General features: G+C 43.2%; 1 protein-coding gene across 44 annotated transcripts in view; it reads left to right on the forward strand.

Annotated features, from left to right (window-relative positions):
* The window catches only part of LOC101788146 (butyrophilin-like protein 9), a 58,249-nt gene that overhangs the window by 21,233 nt on the left and 20,759 nt on the right, over nucleotides 1-16,257 (forward strand). For 37 of the 44 annotated variants that reach the window (XR_010046355.1, XR_010046356.1, XR_010046359.1 and 34 more), the window contains 6 exons: nucleotides 1,648-1,995; nucleotides 6,801-7,082; nucleotides 9,170-9,286; nucleotides 15,232-15,258; nucleotides 15,366-15,392; nucleotides 15,508-16,051. Coding sequence is in view for 2 of the 44 variants with exons in the window: in XM_063245242.1 (XP_063101312.1) it covers nucleotides 1,648-1,995; nucleotides 6,801-7,082; nucleotides 9,170-9,286; nucleotides 15,232-15,258; nucleotides 15,366-15,392 (801 nt within the window). In the remaining 42 variants the exon portion in view is untranslated. Of the gene's footprint in view, nucleotides 1-1,647; nucleotides 1,996-6,800; nucleotides 7,083-9,169; nucleotides 9,287-10,170; nucleotides 15,259-15,311; nucleotides 15,393-15,507; nucleotides 16,052-16,257 lie in introns of those variants that run through there. The other 7 variants (XM_063245242.1, XM_063245241.1, XR_001199225.3 and 4 more) reach the window with 6 other exon arrangements.

Below are 16,257 nucleotides of genomic sequence, written 5' to 3' on the forward strand. Positions count from 1 at the left end.
TGCATATGTAACTCCCAAGCAGCTCCAATACCTGTTTCTTTGAGTGTTCACAAGCCCGTTACACCTGTAATCCCTTCCTGCAAAGCTGGAGTTAACATCAGCCTCAGGACAGGTTGCAGGCATTTCTCAGAGTCTGATCCAGGCTGAGTTCTTGGGTAAGCAGCTCTTGCTGTCTCTCTCTCCAGGTGTTAGCACACAGGTTCATAGACATTCAGCTGTCCCTGGAGTCATAATTATTCATGATGAATTCAACTACAGCTGTAAGAGACTAATAGATTCCCATGGTGTCTATCAAGGCTGAGTGAGAAGTTACACACCATGAGCCCCTGTTGTAGGTCTCCCTTTAGCCCTAGGAAAATGGTAGAATTGTGAGCCTCCAATGCTGAGGAAGTCAGGCTGAGTCTGGTGCCTCATTGCAGGTCCCAGATCTGTGATCGCTAGTCCCTGCCTTTCAGTAGGTCTTACTACAATCTGCTCTCCAGCTGCCAACAGTCTCCAGTAATAATCTTTTCCTCCTCTGTTCTGGGTCTTTCATTATGAAGCCCACAAGGCACAGTTCTAGAAACAAAGTTCAGACTCAGCCCTTCACACAGTGTCTTACTGTCTGTGCCCGCACTGTGCGGCTGTGTAATGGGATATTTGTGAGGCAGATCTTCACCACCCCTTACCACTGAAGGTCACTTAGGACAGAGATTCAGGTTCTTCCCGCTGCCTCCTACTCCAGACTTCACACCTCCTGTCCTGGAGAAGCTGAGCTGCTGGGACTTGCTGCTCTGTCCTGTTGTCCTCTCTACTCCAAGTTCTTATTAATTTTCTCTGAGTCACTGCAACATGGCTCCTACATACTGAGCCATGTTGGATCTTTCAGAACATTCCTTCTCTGTGAATCTTTCTTTAGCTTCTGTGACGTGACCTTTCCTTTACTCATCCATATTGAGTCTCCTATTCAGGCTGTTGTTTTGTTTGCAACCGCGTCTGTTGTTTCACTGGCTTGTCTGCTGCCCCATGCAGAGGACAAAAGTGTCAATGATAAGTTGGTGGTGCCTGGGTTGAGGTGTGGGATCCACAGTGGAGGAATAGGCCAGCACCCAAGTGGTGATCTTAAGCATTCTAAAGGAGACACATATATTACTTTTCTGAGACAATATCTTTCTACTATTTTCTTAGAAAAAGATTTGTTTTAATGTTTTCACATGCATTTGTCTTATAAGACACTATAATATATGCTGTAAAGTGATAAAATATTTTGTAATATTCACTTTATGATCCATTATTTTGTGTCATGTGATATAGTATTAAACCACTCACTGATTGAATTTCTTTATCTGCAAAATAATTTTACCCTCCAACACACAGAATGACAAGAATTAAACACAGTGCTTCATAGGAATTTGACTTACAAACCTAAGCAAAGTGGAAAAGACTTAATTTAGTTTAGGGTCCTGTAACTGTTGCACATTTAACGTAATGTCCTGTGATCTCCTATGCTAAAATTGAACTGGCACCTCCTATTTTTAGCTCTGCTTATCAGCTATCCAAGCTCATCAAGTTATGTGACATGGTTTCTTCGTTGTCTGGTCAGAAGGCCACCACTAAGGCCTGCCACCCTCTCAGCAATGACTCTGTCCTCTTCTTAATCACCTCCAGGGCAGTTCCAAGTGAAAACACCAAAGTCATCGGTCATTGTCCAGTTGGGGAAAGCAGCTGTGCTTCCCTGTCACCTCAGCCCATCTACAGATGCTCAGAACATGGAGATCAGGTGGTACCGGGACGACCAATCAGTACTGCTTCACGAGTACAGGAATTCTCAGGACCACATGGATCAGCAGAGTCTTGAGTACCAAGGGAGGACAGAGCTCCTGAGGGAAAACATCAACCAAGGCCAGGTGGCCCTGAGGATCCATCCCATCCTTGCTAGAGATGAAGGACAGTACAGCTGTGTCTTTGTAAGTTCCACACAAGTTGGCCAAGCACAGTTTGAGCTGCTTGTTGCAGGTGAGCATTGAAAATGCTGAATTGTTTTTTTTTTTTTTTTTTTTTTTTTTTTTTAATCTAATCAAGACTCAACTGTATGTAAGGGAAATGTGTCTGGGTATCTACAAACACCATAATGGAATGGCAGGTGTTAGGGCTAAAATTCATTTAATTAGGCTTTATAGAGTTATTTATTCTTTAATGGAAAAAAATTCTTATTTTTCTTTTCCAATGAATTTCTGGAAGGACAGATTTGATCTTGGAATGCAATGTATTCTGACTCCAACAGTCTCAAAATACATCTCAGTCTGGTCATTTCCTTCTCAACTACTAGACCCAGAAGGAGGTACACAGGAACAGGGAGGACCTGGGCAGTCTACTGTCCAACTCTGGGTTTCTACATCTCATTTCCTTCTATCCTGCATGTGCTCCTTCCTGTTTCACGTGCTCCTGCCCCCCTTCCTCTGTCACCTGTGGACTTAGATCTCTGCAGAAGCCTGTGCTGTTACCTCTTCTTCCCCAGACACTGACAGTAGGGAGAATCCTGTCGTGAGGTGATGGAAAGGAAAGGGAGGCTTTTTATGGAACTATGAAAAGCACTTGAATCAGCTCTGTCTATAGATGTCACAGGGCTGTCTGCTGAGCTCAGTGTTGGGTTGCTTTTTGTCTCCGTTCAAGGGGCCTCATTAGAAACCAACTGAATCATCACTAGAAGCAAATTTATGACCTGCAAGATGGTCCTGCATCCCTAATCTCCAGGTCCATTAACCTGTGTGAGTCTCCTGTGCTGACAATCTCTGAAAGCCAGAGGCTGCTGGGACCACTTCTCTGCACCACTGCAATTCTGATTAGAAGCAAAGAGACTTTTGTCTCATGACTACCTAAAAAAGCAGTGAGCTGTATGATTCTTACCCATTTTAGGAGTCTCCAGAAAAGAGAATTTTTAGCAAGTTTTATACAGAAAGCTTTGGCTTCAGTTTTAGAAAACCAAAATCTACATGCCATATTTTACAAGAGAAACATATAACAGAAGATTGGCAAATATTTAAGCCATTAGAAGATTGGATTAAGATGCTTACCCATAGAGCTATATAAATGGCCCATGCAGCTCTGTATCAGGAGGCCTATGAGTCTGAGATGGAAGGCCAAATGGTCTACACCAGAAGAGTAAGAGTCTATGCCTAAAAGCTGAAAGATCTGAGGAGGAAGACATACAGACCGCTCTAGGAGCCTAAGAAGACTTCTGAGCCTAAGGTGAAGACCTCATCTGCTCTGAAGTGCAAAAGCCAGTTCATTCTTGTTCATTGTCACTTTATTCCCTTTGAACTACAAGCTGCCTTAGGGTAGGTGCTAGGTACAGCCTAGGATGTAGAATGGCTGGACAGACTTAGTTAAACTTCTAAAAATCTCAAGTGGACACAATACCTCTCTCCAGAGAGTCTCTGTGGTCCTGGACAGAGATCAACACCTGAGTTCAGAAGCCCCCATCTTCCAGCAGGTGCCCTGGACCCTGCCCTGCAGGCACCAATTACATGCATAAGGGCAGCAACTGGCAGAGGCACTTTTCCAGGAGCCTGCAAGGCTGGGTGAGCCTGACTGTGCTCCTTCCTCCCCCACATCACCTTCTGGTGAGCTCTTCACTGGTCTGTGGGGACATCTGGGAAGATCCTGGCACATCCTTTCCTAGAGGCTCTGCACACATTCTCTAGAATTTGTGCAGCTGTGTGTAGTGAACCTTTACTTATGTAAATAAATATACCCTAGTAAGTGGCTTTGAACCTCCTCCATTGTGTCTCCTGGTGCATTCCTTTATCCCTCTAGAGCCCCCTGGCTTGTCCTGTCCCAAGGCTTCTCTTCTGGCCCAAAGAGATTCCCCACAGTTTAGGAATCAGCATTTCCTGTGCTCCACTTTATTCTTGCACACTCAGCAACACTCACTCTCCATCCTGAAGCTCCTGGCTGGACACCAACTGTGCTGCCTGCCTTGGAGTTTGCTCTGACACCAGCAGTGTTTCCCTAACCACCTGCTGGGGTCTCTGTTTTGATCTCATTGATTCAACAGGGAAGTTTTTCAGAGATGTCACTTTTTTCGAATTGTAGAAAGGAGTAAGGCAGGGGTGGTTATAGTTTCAAGTTAAGCGCATGAAGCACAACAGAAATTTAAACAAAGATGAAGCCAATGTAAAGCTTCAGAATTTCCACTGATTACGTCCACCAGAGAGAATGTGTTTTAATCCCACTTACTTTTATGAAACCAAAGCAAATTGAACATGTCCAAGAGGTTCTGTTTCTTTTCTCATGTACCATGAGCTGTAAAATAGTGTGAAACCTCCGTTGGCAAGTATAGTGTGTTCCAGAAACATGCTCTTAACCCAGAGTACTTGTATATCAAAGCAAATATCTACTTAAGAAATAATGGGAACCTACATGATTTGTTCTTTGCCCCCCAAATATTCATATAAAATTACTCCAATACTGTAATGTAATTCAAATCAGAAAACAAAAAAGGAAAAAGATCAAATTCACCTGCCCTTTCCTTGAGGAAAGAGATCTACTTCAGTCATCAATAGTCTTCATCAGATAACTGGTCCACTCCTTCATGGTTGATATGAGGGAGACGAGAGAGGAGGGTCACTGTAGGGTGACTTTCATTGTCACTAATGGAATCACAGCTTTCTACTGATTGAGTAGAGTCTTTTGTTTCTATGCAACTTTAAAAACTGTCCCCTGGCACTTGCTTTTGCCTCTTTTTGAGCATTCTGCAGAAATGTGACATTGCATTGTCAGTAAACAGATTCCCTGCTCATATAGCTACATCCCCATGTTGCTGCTGCTTTTCTGCACAATTTTGCAATCTCAGGAGGAAAAGGAGAAACAGAGAGAGACAGACAGACAGACAGACAGAGACAGACATAGAGACAGAAAGACAGAGAGAGTGAGGCAGAAAGAGAGAGGCCAGTGGCTCAGTTGTGGTCCTGTGACATTTGGCATCAGGGACTACTCTTATTAGCAGAAATCCCTTGATTATCAAGGTAAAGTTTATAAGAAATGTTTCATCCGCGGCTGGGAACTTAGCTCAATGGCATAAGTACCTGCTTTGCAAGCAGGTGGTCATGAGTTCGATCCCCGGTACAGATAAAAAAAAAAATAATAATAAAAAAAAAAAAAGAAAGAAAGAAATGTTTGATCTTCTTGTTGAACACTTGAAAAACAAGTTTTGTGCAATCCTGGGTTTTTCACTATTTTGAATTTGTGACACTATGGATAAATACTACAATTGCCAATATAAACTTTTACTGTGTCCGTGATATGCAAAAATGAATAATAAGCAATAATAAATGTGATCTGCATAATTTAAATATTTTTACCTAGAAAGATTGGCTCATAAATTCACTGGTGTCTTGTTTCTGTATTCTCCATGACATTGTCTCTGTTTTTAATGATGTATGAATCATTTCATTTTTATCTCTCCTTTTCCCTTGTGATGCACTAGAAAAACTATGCTCATCCAATCTTCCTTCAAGGGAATACATGACAAAGAGTACCTGAACCCCTGTTCTGATTGCTCAGAGCTGAACCCCATAATCCCTCTCTCCGGATCCTGTGCCTTCTTAGCTGTGTGACTGTTGGCCCTGGTTTTTTTTTAGTGCTCTGCATCCTCTTGGAGGAGTGAAGTGTGGCCGAGGTCAGGAACCTGTTCCCACTGGAGATGCAGTCTCTGGAGGAGCTCAGAGCCCCATCCCTCACCCTTTCCTCACTGTCTCCCCTTCAAGGAGACACTGTGCTGCCCTCAGCAGGGCTGCTCTTCTCTGGGGCTCAGCTCTGCAGCTCACCTCCTGCTCCTGGCTCCATTTTCCTCTACCCTCCTCCTCACCCTGGACCTTGCTGTAGACAGACACAGTCATGGGGCAGGTGAGGAGTTTGTGCTGCTGTGCACTGCCCAGCTGCATGCTCAGCTTCATTTTGACCCAGTGCTTCTGTGAAGAGCAAGAAGGCTCAAGGGCCTGGGATGGGACAGGGAGTGGACACTGTGAGGTCTCCACGTTCTTCATTCTGAGGCTCCAGCTCCCCTAGATGAGACCTTCCTATCCACTTTGAGGATGACCTCAAGCCAGCCCTGGGAAGGCAAGAGGAAGACTGATGGGATGGCTTACTGCCTCTCCCTCATGGTCACTGTTGAAAGGATGCTCAAGGCATGTCCAGTGCATCACTTGCATTAGGATCTTAAATCTAGTCCTGAATATAAACAAGCGAGGCCTGTGTGTTGATACTAAATAAAGAGAAACAATATTCAATTCCTCAGCCATGTTGCTAGGGCTCCACTCACACTTTTTTCCAGTGTCCAATCTACTGGGCCATGGTGACAGGACTGTCCCCCTATCACAGGCTCTTGTGGAACATTCTGCTGCAGTTAAAAAGAGCTCAGTGAATGCTGTGAGATCCAGTGTGTTTTACCATAGAAAACCATGAGATGCTGCGTGATCTGCAGCTCTCAGGCTCCAACTATATGGACAGAGTATTTTACCACCCACCTCAGGAGTCAGCACATGGGGGGATAAATGACTACAAGAGGAAGAGGGAAGGAAATACCAGATACAGGACTGCTTGGGATTGCATGTTTTCCTGAGTGCTGGTAGTTAATTTTATTTGTGTAAGCCATTGTGCAGAGAAATACTTTATGGTCAGCTTTCCTATAACTCAGTGCTCACAAATACAGAGCTGAGGTTCATACAATTGTTATTTTTTAAGCACAAGCTGAATAGCCCATACACCATGTTTATAAGCTAAAAAAAGAAGCATTATTTACCTTCTCATGATTCCTCCAGCCTCAGGTGCACCTCCTCATATCCACATTCAGCCTGCAGACACTGAGGGCATCACGCTGACCTGCTCATCCTCAGGGTGGTACCCAGACCCTGAGCTCCAGTGGAGGGACCCACAGGGACAGCCTTTGTCACCTGACTCTGAGACTAGGTCTGAACAAGAAGATGGCCTGATCTATGTGGAAAGCTCAGTCACAATGACAAGCAGCTCAAGAGCACCTTTGTGCTGTTGGATTGGGAACCCTGTGCTCAGGGAGGAGAAGGAGGAGCGTCTCTCAGTGGCAGGTGAGTTAGCTCAGAGCCCTCACTCTGTGATGTCAGTGCTGAGGAGGGAGGGGGGATCAGCGATGACCCTGATGGGAAAACTATGAGAATGGTCCAGGTCACACATGGCCAACTCTTATTTGGGAAGCTAGTTAAGTATACCTGTTTTCTTACTTTTTATTGTTTGTGTAATAAATCATTATTTCACATCATAATAAGAGAAGCAAAATCATGTAAGTGTAACAGAGCATTTTGAGGAATGTGTTGAAGTTCATTCCAAACTTGTCTAATGCCTTTTCCAGAGGGAAACTCCTGCATAACAATGTGGAATTTATTCCTCCTCTTTGTCACACTGAGCTGAAGTCCAGCATCACCCTCTCCTGGCCTTGTGACCCTGGACAAGTGCTACTTACTGTCAGGCCCCTTGTTACACAGGAACAACCCACTGTCCCTGTCACTAGACCCTCCTGAGGAGTCACTCACACCTGGCATTTGAGGGTGGACCAGTGCTACTCCTCGAAGTCCATACTGGCTCTGTCCACAGCCATACAAGAATCCAGGGCAGCTCCAGGGCTGCTTGAGCCTCCTGGATTGTTTTCCCAGGTCACATAGAAACCATGCAGCCCAAGACTTCACTAGTCCTTCCCTGTGCATTTGTTCTCCTGCAGCCTCAGCTTTTGCCCCTCTCTTTCTCCCCACTTCCTACCCCACCCCACCCCGCACAGCCCTGCTGCCCAGGGTGCTGCCTGCTGGGCTCCTTCTGTCTCCTCACAGGAGCAATTTCCCGATGTCCTGATCACTGAGACCTTTCCAGGAACCTCACCCAACTCTTCCTGCACTGAGCACCTCTCTGTGCTCCACTGTGTGTTCTGAACTGTGTTGTTCTGTGTCCCTGAGTGGAGTATCAACTGTGGTGGATACTGTACTATAATTCTTAAATATCTCCAGGACTTGGTCAATTAATGCCAAGTATATAGAAATTAATATCCAGAGGAATTAGTAAATAAAGTTCTTTATTTAGAGATATTATTTAAAAAATATATTTTCTGGGATTTATTTTGGTAACTTACACACATTAAAGTTAGGTTAATGGTGAGGGATTACATAGAGAAAATTATGTGTCAGAGGACTGAGTTTCTAATGAGAACCTTAGAAATGCACAATTTCAGATAATCCAGCAGCCCACAGGTTGCAGTTAGACTTTCATGCCAGTAAGGATTACAGAATATTTTTGAGATAATGAAAAGTTGGAAATAAGAAATATAATCATTATTAATCCTAATGCCAGAAGACTCCTGAAATCTGTGTGGGAGAGCACAGCATAGATAAGGAATGCATCTAAATAATTTGAACCATTCCATGCCATGCACAAGTAATTAAACAACAGTTACCTGATTCGCATATGAACATATAAGCACATTTTTAAATTATGGGATGAAGATTGTTCTTGAACAAGAATGTCTTTATTTCTCTTTTGACCTCACATCATCACACAGATAAACACTGGCATCATATTGGTTCTTTCAAATCTAAATTATCATCCATCACACCTTTCAGATGAATCCTTGAGGTGAGATGGAATTCTCCTTCAGGTTTGGAGCTTGACATCTCCTTGGTTTATCATCAGATATCATTCAGTGTCCTCACTGTAATTGTAGAACATCTCAACCTGTGTTCTCAGCATAGTGCTGGGCTTGCAGCTGAGCATAGCAGGAAATAACTGGACACAAAGGAGCAGAGTGGATTTTCTTGGAGAGTGAGGGGAAGAGTTTCCTGCACTGAGTGTCCTTGTGTGTATTAACACTGTCACCCATCACATATATAAACATGGTATTCATTCTGGATGGTAGATGCATGAGTATCTGCTGCACTGGTTTCCATATCTAGCGTGTTCCTGGATCTCCCAAATTCTTCAGGCCCTCCTGGATCTCACACATCAGAGAAGCAGGGACACAGGGAACTCAGGTCCTGAGCTCCTAAGAGCTGCAGTGGGCCTGAGACCCAGCGTCTCTGTGCTTTTTCCCTGGAGAAACTATCCTTGGACTTGTGTCCATCACCAAGTCAGCTGTTGTCCCGCTGGGTCTCAGCAGCTGCTTCCTGTTTTCCAGAGGCCTTGTTCCCCCGGGTCAGCAACAAGAGAGTGGAGTGGACTGTGATGCTGGTGCTCCCAGTTTTGACAATCATAATCGCTGCTGTTATCCTCCTGAGATCTAGAAGATGCCGAGGTAAAGGGGAAACTGTGTGGCTTGACTCATTTGTGGAGGGATGAGACATAGTTGTATATAAATCAAGAGTGAACTTAGAACATCTTGCTCATGTAAAATTCAATGGGGGAACCCAGAGGAGAGAGAATTCCTTCATTTGCACTCTCTTGCATGCTACACTTAATCCAGTCTGGAACTTGTGAAGTGAGTCTTGGGAGGTGAAGCTGAGATTTAATGAAAATGCTCCTCACTTAGACCCAATCTTGCTCCACTGTGTAGAGCTTTGAAATATTTTAACGTGGGTGTCAGAAATCTGCCTGAGTATTGGAGACACTAGGAGATATGCATTACAGTTTTAGTCTAGAAAAAGTCTAAAAGGCTGAGGTCTTGACCTGACTGCCCAAGATGCATCGTTCTAGGTCCCAAGGTAGATGAGAGTGGCATCCTATTTCCTTTGTGCTCTGACTTATAACCTTGCTCACTACTCCACATTCTTCTCCCCTTTGCCAGGCCACCCCCTAAAAGCATGGTGATGGCTGAGAATCCTCAAACCTATTTTAGAAACACTCTTTGAGTGTCCTGAGAAGCATGTGTAGGTTAGTGTTTACTGCTCACTTCCATTCACACATGTGTGACTGATCACTGCCAAAATTTAAAACATGAGGAGACCCTGCTTAATATTCTAAATTTAACATATGAAGGGGGTATTTTTCAATTTGTGTTCTAATTTTGTTTAGCAAGAAAATACTCACCCATCTCTATCCATGGATACACATCTACGAAATCTCTAACTAAACAACTCTTTTGTCAAATGGGGATAAATTCTGGGGTGGGATTGGTATATTGTGGGTAGGGAGAGGAGAGAAGTTGGTAACATAGCTTTTCTTGTTTTGTTCCTCATGCAGAAGAGATAAACAAACAGCACTGTAAATGATGTGTAAGAGGCAATGTTTGAAATTTTAAAGTCACATAGCAGTCCATGCTGTAGGAACTTTTGCTCCTTTAAGAATACAAATTGTCTACAATTTTGAATGCCTCTTTTGATCTGAAATATTGTTTACAGACAACTGAAATAGCTTCCTTCCTATGTTTACAAAGTAATCAAACAACATGGAGAAAGTTGTTAGGCCTATGTAGAAAAACCAGCTGGCTGCTTTAAACCAAGTGAGGACCTGGCTTCAGAGGTCACAGCGGGCTTTTCTTACAGTGATTGACTGTCCGCTCCATGCTTTGTGATAAACAAACAGAGGAGGTAATTGGCATCTCAAGATGGATCAAAGCTGAATGTGGTGGCACATTTCTATAGTGACATCATTCTGGAGTCTAAGCAGGAGGATCTCCTTGAGTTCAAGACAAGCCTACACTACAGAGTGAGATATTGTTTCAGTGAAAATGGAAAGATAGAAGTCAAGTTTTTGCTTTTGAAATAAACTCAAAACTTGTGTTTTAAAAATGCTATGGAAAAGAGGGCTCCTGGAGCCCACAGTGAGAGCAGAGCTGGAGGTCACGAGTGACTTGGCTGAAACAGTGGGAATGGATCTGAGCTCAGAGCTGAAGAAGATTTGCACATGAAGGAGAAGAGCAGAATGAACAAGGCAGAATCTGCCTGCATTCTGGATGGTGAGCTGTGGTGCAAGCAAAAGAGACCCATGTTAGCCAGGTGACTGATGGGAAAATAAAAGTGGGTTAAACACCAGGAAAAGTAGCACAGCACCACCATGAAAGCAGTTTGATCAAATTCAGAGAAATCTGTCCAGGCAGCAAACATTCAATGAGCCTATGGTTATCTCTGTAAGAAAGGTGTTTTTTTCCTCTAGGAGAATAAGAGATTCCCTCACAAGGGAGAAAATTTTCAGAGAGAAGTAAGGAGGAATCCACTGTGACAAGGACATTCTGAATAAATCACTCTAAAACTCCATTGCTGTGTAATTACATAACATTTTATTCTGGCCTCCAAACCCTATAGAGATTACACACAATGTAGTCCATTTAATGGGAATAAGCTGAGAGAGGAATCTGCTCTGATAAGCATTTTCCTTTTCCATGGTAATTCAGTCAGCCACACTTTCTCTCAATGTGGAGCAAGCTAAGTACATCTGTCCTCACTTTCAGGATAATCAGCTCCAGACTGACAGAGTAGATCTGGGTTTAAGTGAAATCTGTAATAATTAGAAACTTCAAAAGGCACCAAGGTATTAACCACCTGGATTTTATATTTGACTTCCAATGTAGTCATGATGCCATTGTTTCTGACACAAAGCTATATTCAGGGCTTAACTGTAACTCATCTAAACACCTGACTCAGATGAAGGAAGGCTTTGGTAGCACTTGTGGGGAAACTGACCCTGGAAAAGAGTTGCTTTTGCACCTGCATCTGGATTCCTATAAAATTTAAGTTATTCTACCATATCCACATAGGGTTCATTTAGTTTCTCCCATCAAAGATCAAATTCACCCGCTGAAATCATTATATACAAAACAAAGACTCATGGGAATCAACGTTTTTCTCTCACATGCTTGTTGAAGCTAAAGGACTAAACCAGCATGCACTTCTAACTTTAATGGTAATTGTTACCAACATCAACCTGCCCTAAATCATTAACTTACACACGGTGGAGTAACAAAATGACTGCTTAATGCTTATTTTAGCCCTAGGTGCACTGTTATCTCCAAGTTGGTTTTGCTGCTTGCTTTTCAGATGTGCTTTCACAGAAAGGTGGGGTTATCTTGGCATTTTATATTTAAATAGGTCACGTTCTGTTAGGAAGCTAAATCCACAGATGAGAACTGCCCAGGAAATGCTGTGGCTGACTCTGTGAACCTGAAGGAAGGACAGTGGGCTCCTGTTTCCATCACAGCTCAGGGTCACAGGCGATCACACTTCAGTGTCAGACAATGGTTCTGCGGTCCAGGATTCTTTCACCATAGTCAATGGATTGAGGTCAATTTGCTCTTTAAATTCTACATTTTTTGTGAAATTAATTCTTCCTGCAAGCAGATCCCAAAGTGCCCTCACCTTGGTCTGTAGAGCAGAGGCTGCCCCTGCCCTGCTCCCAGGGGCCCAGGACACTGCTCTTCTCCCCGAATCAGTGTCCCCACCAAGGCTCTGCACCCTGCAGAGAGCTGTGTCTTATTTACCTATGTGACCATCCTCAGTCTACCCTGGGTTCTCCTGAGTCCAGAAGCTGAGGGCTCTGAGCAGCTGCCCTGAGCTCTTCCTGGTGAGGCTGCTTCCTCTCTGGTGAGGAGACTGCTGCCCAGGTCCTGCTTCTCTCTCAGCTCTCCCAAAGCCCTGCTTCTCCAGGCTCAGGAAGCCCTCAGGAGAGCATCTTTTAAACTAAATTAAGAAAAGCACCATCAAAAATTTATCAGAGATTTATATATTGTCTCTTTCATTCTAGACATCAGAAAAATTCAGTTGACCTAAATGCAGTTATGATATTTGCATCATTACCTTTCTTGTCTAACTTTTAAATCACACTCAGTTTCATATTTTATATCTGAATAAATATCCTGCAAGATAGAGTATTGGTTAAATATAAAATTTCTCTAAATCAGCTTAGCCAATCAAACTGCACCCAGACTGAATTCATCACTGATCACGTTAATTCCAACCTGAAAACCTCTGCATGTTTTGATCTTTCTAATAACTGTGCTGAAATCCTGTCCTAGAACTGAATTAATACAACTATTTAGTAAAGGAAATTTGAAATTCACTATAAAATAAAAGCACAGCTATAGAAGAAAATCATTTATCTTTTTAAATTAACAAGTCATATGAAACAATACCTAATAAGGATAACTTACTTTGCAGTCATAATTTTGTCTTCATTTATCAAATGAATCCCATACATTAGACACAGTGGTTCCTATTGCTGAAAGTAAAATAATGTACTGCTCTCTCGCATGTGTGGTTCTAAAAAAATAACAAATGCTAAACAAGAAAGATAGGGAAGAACCAGCAGGATGAGATAGGAGAGTTAGACAGAGGGCAGATTGTGAGGACCACAGGAGGCCAAACACCAAGTCTACAAATTTGTGTTAATTATTAGTGAAAAATATGGTGGGATTTTGAGTTAGAGGGAGGTTTCACAGTATAGTCACATAGTTTCGGCTTCATCAGGCCTGCAGCATGGAGTCCACTGACTTGTGAGTTCGAGTTCACTGGGGAGTAGTGACTGCAGGAGACTCAGAACTCTAACTGAGGTGGTGGAGGAGGAGAGAAAACGTCCTTAGTGCTTTGGTGAGGTTGAGGTCAGGGCTGGCATGATCCAAGGTGGGGCATGAGAGGGTGGGCCTGCTCTGGCTGTGCATCTGCAGACACTGCCCCTCCTGACACGGAGACCACCGTGTCCTCAGCACTGGATCCGGGCTCCTATTCATTTTCCTACTGTAATGAGGACCCCTTTACAATGGGACCAGGTCTTATGTGACGTTGGATCAAGAAAATGGTTGTATGCTTCATTTCCTTTTTATTTTATTGCTTTGCTTTTTTTTTTTTTTTTATTTAGGCTATGTAACTCTGTACTTTTATTGACTCACTAGGCTAATTTTTACATACCTTTCTTTTTAACCAGAGGAAACTTTAAATATATATTCTTTGTCTTATCATAATAAGTAAGGAAAAAAATCTGTTACATGACTGACAGGAAAGGACAAGCACATTACTAATAAAAAGACATCAATTAGCTACTCAATGATACTTAATGATATTTGCTGATTTTTATGAGCAAGTAATTGCAATTAGCACTTAAGTGATTGTGACAGACAGTGAGGTACAATTTTTAGATAATTTGTTGTAGAATAAAAATATTCTGGATGTAGATGTAAGACGCCTTAAGTGGTTATATGTATGTAAAGGAAAATGTGAAATGTTTTTTCTTCTCTGTGATTTTTACTAGAATATAAACCTATTTTTCTTCTAAGAAATAGTATTTTTAATGAAGCAGTAACAGACAGCACACAAAACAACCTCTCCAGGATGCTGAGGCCCCTCTCTACTCTGTGTCCCACAGTGCTCCCAGCCCTGGGCTGTAATGAGGGATGCAGAGGTCGCCCTGGGAGAGCAGAGCCTGCACCTGGCACCTGCTGAGTTCTCTGTGCACAGGCAGCTCCTGGCTAGAGCAGGACCTCAGTAAATGTTTGCTGCATAGAGAGGAATATTTGTGGTTATCCCAGGAATGTCCCGAAGATATAAACTGAACTAATGGAGTAATAAGTCAGCAATAACAAGCTGCTTGTGATAGTTGTAGTCAGATTCTTCACAAGTTCAGTGGTGTCCTGTGTGGAAATTGAGGACAACTTTCTGTTCTTCTACTTCAAACTCTAGAAAGCTGTAAAAGTTCCCAAATAGTTCACAAATCAAGACAGGTCACAGATGACGTATTGGAGTTTCAAAATGAATATAGTCTTTTCCAGGCCGGGGATTTAGCTCAGCGGCGTAAGTGGCCTGCCTTGCAAGTGCACAGTTGTGAGAGTTAGATCCCCAGTATCAAAAAATTTTAAATTACACATTTCTTTTCCATTTTTTAATTTTCAAGAGAAAAAAAAAACAATGCAGTAGAATTTCAAAACAAGATAATAGAAGATTATCAAAGGTTCATGTATTATCTTCAATGTAGTTGCTCAGATTACAAGATACAGGCATGATAAATTAATCAGGAAATATAAACACAAAAGTCTCTTAATGAACTAATAGAAATTAGTAGTAGGATTATCTTACCTATCTTGCATGTATATATGTATATATTTTTCTTCTCCCTTCTTTTCTCCTTCTCCCATCCCCGTAGACTCTCCTTTTGAGCAGTTTCTTCCCCCTTTCACAATATCTATGCACACTTTGGATCACATTTACTTTTAGTGAGACTCACTAAAGAACTTGCTAAGTTATATCCTTTCCTGTGTTAAATTAAATGTTCAGTCTGTGTGTCATCAAATACTTATCTGTCTGTGTGATTTGTTTGCAGAAGGAGTAAATCTTTTCGGAAGGCATGGTGAGTACAATCCTGATTCTCATAACTGACGCCCCACACCCTGTTACTTACAGTGTGCCTACCTGAACAACCTGTCCGCTGACTTTACTGTCCCCATCTGCTTGCAGGTCAGAAGGAAGCTAAACGATTTGCAGGTAATTGTGAAGGGAACGATTTAAAGTGATCTCATGTTTGCCACCCCAGCTCTGTGGGATTCTAGTATGAAAGGAAGGGTTTTGCCCAATAATCTGTAAGACTCCTGTGTCCCAGGAAGAGGCTTCATGCTGGACCTGTTCGCCTGGGGTTACGTGAGAACCAGCACCCTGAGGGGGGAGAGAGAGGATATGAGAGAAAACTCTTGAGTGAATAAAGAAGGGATGTAGGTGCTGCTTCGCCTTACCACATGCCTGGCAAAACCAACTTCTATAAAGGAAAAGTTTTACTTTGTCTCCCAGTTCTGGAGTTTTCGTGTCAAGGTCAGTTGGTGCTGTGGTTTTCCTCCCAGGTCAGGTCAGACCTGGAGCCAAGCAGAACCACTCCCCACGCGGCCTAGAAGCTGAGAGGAGCAGGGTGCCCGTTCTCCTGGGTGGGCGGTACTGGTGACCCAGGGTTTCCCACCCTGAGCCCCACAGTTAGAAATCTCGCCCTTCCCAGTAGCACCAGGATGGGAACAAAACCCAAGCCCCAGAGGATTCCAGAATGGAACTCAGCACCTGACTGGCATAACTCAGCAAAGGCCGGGATAACTTCCTTGGGGAATATTCTTTGCCTGCCCCCCCCCCTTTTTTTTAAGGGAGACTCACTAAAGAACCTGGTAAGTTCTGTTTATTTTTCTGGGATCAACTGAAATGAACTGAGGTCAGAGTCTGGGTGCTGGGAGATCGCCTCAGGGCCAGGAAGGGGTCTGCGAGGTCAGGAGCAGGGGCTGCACCTCCCTAATCTGGGCAGCAGCTCCAGAGCCCTTGGGGCCCCACGAGACCCCTGAGCACAGGACGGGACTCCCCTCCCGCCAGCTCCTAC

The sequence above is a fragment of the Cavia porcellus genome, unplaced genomic scaffold, assembly GCF_034190915.1.
Source record: "Cavia porcellus strain 051 isolate PalLab524CR breed Dunkin Hartley unplaced genomic scaffold, mCavPor4.1 scaffold_2, whole genome shotgun sequence".
Taxonomy (NCBI): Eukaryota; Metazoa; Chordata; class Mammalia; order Rodentia; family Caviidae; genus Cavia; species Cavia porcellus.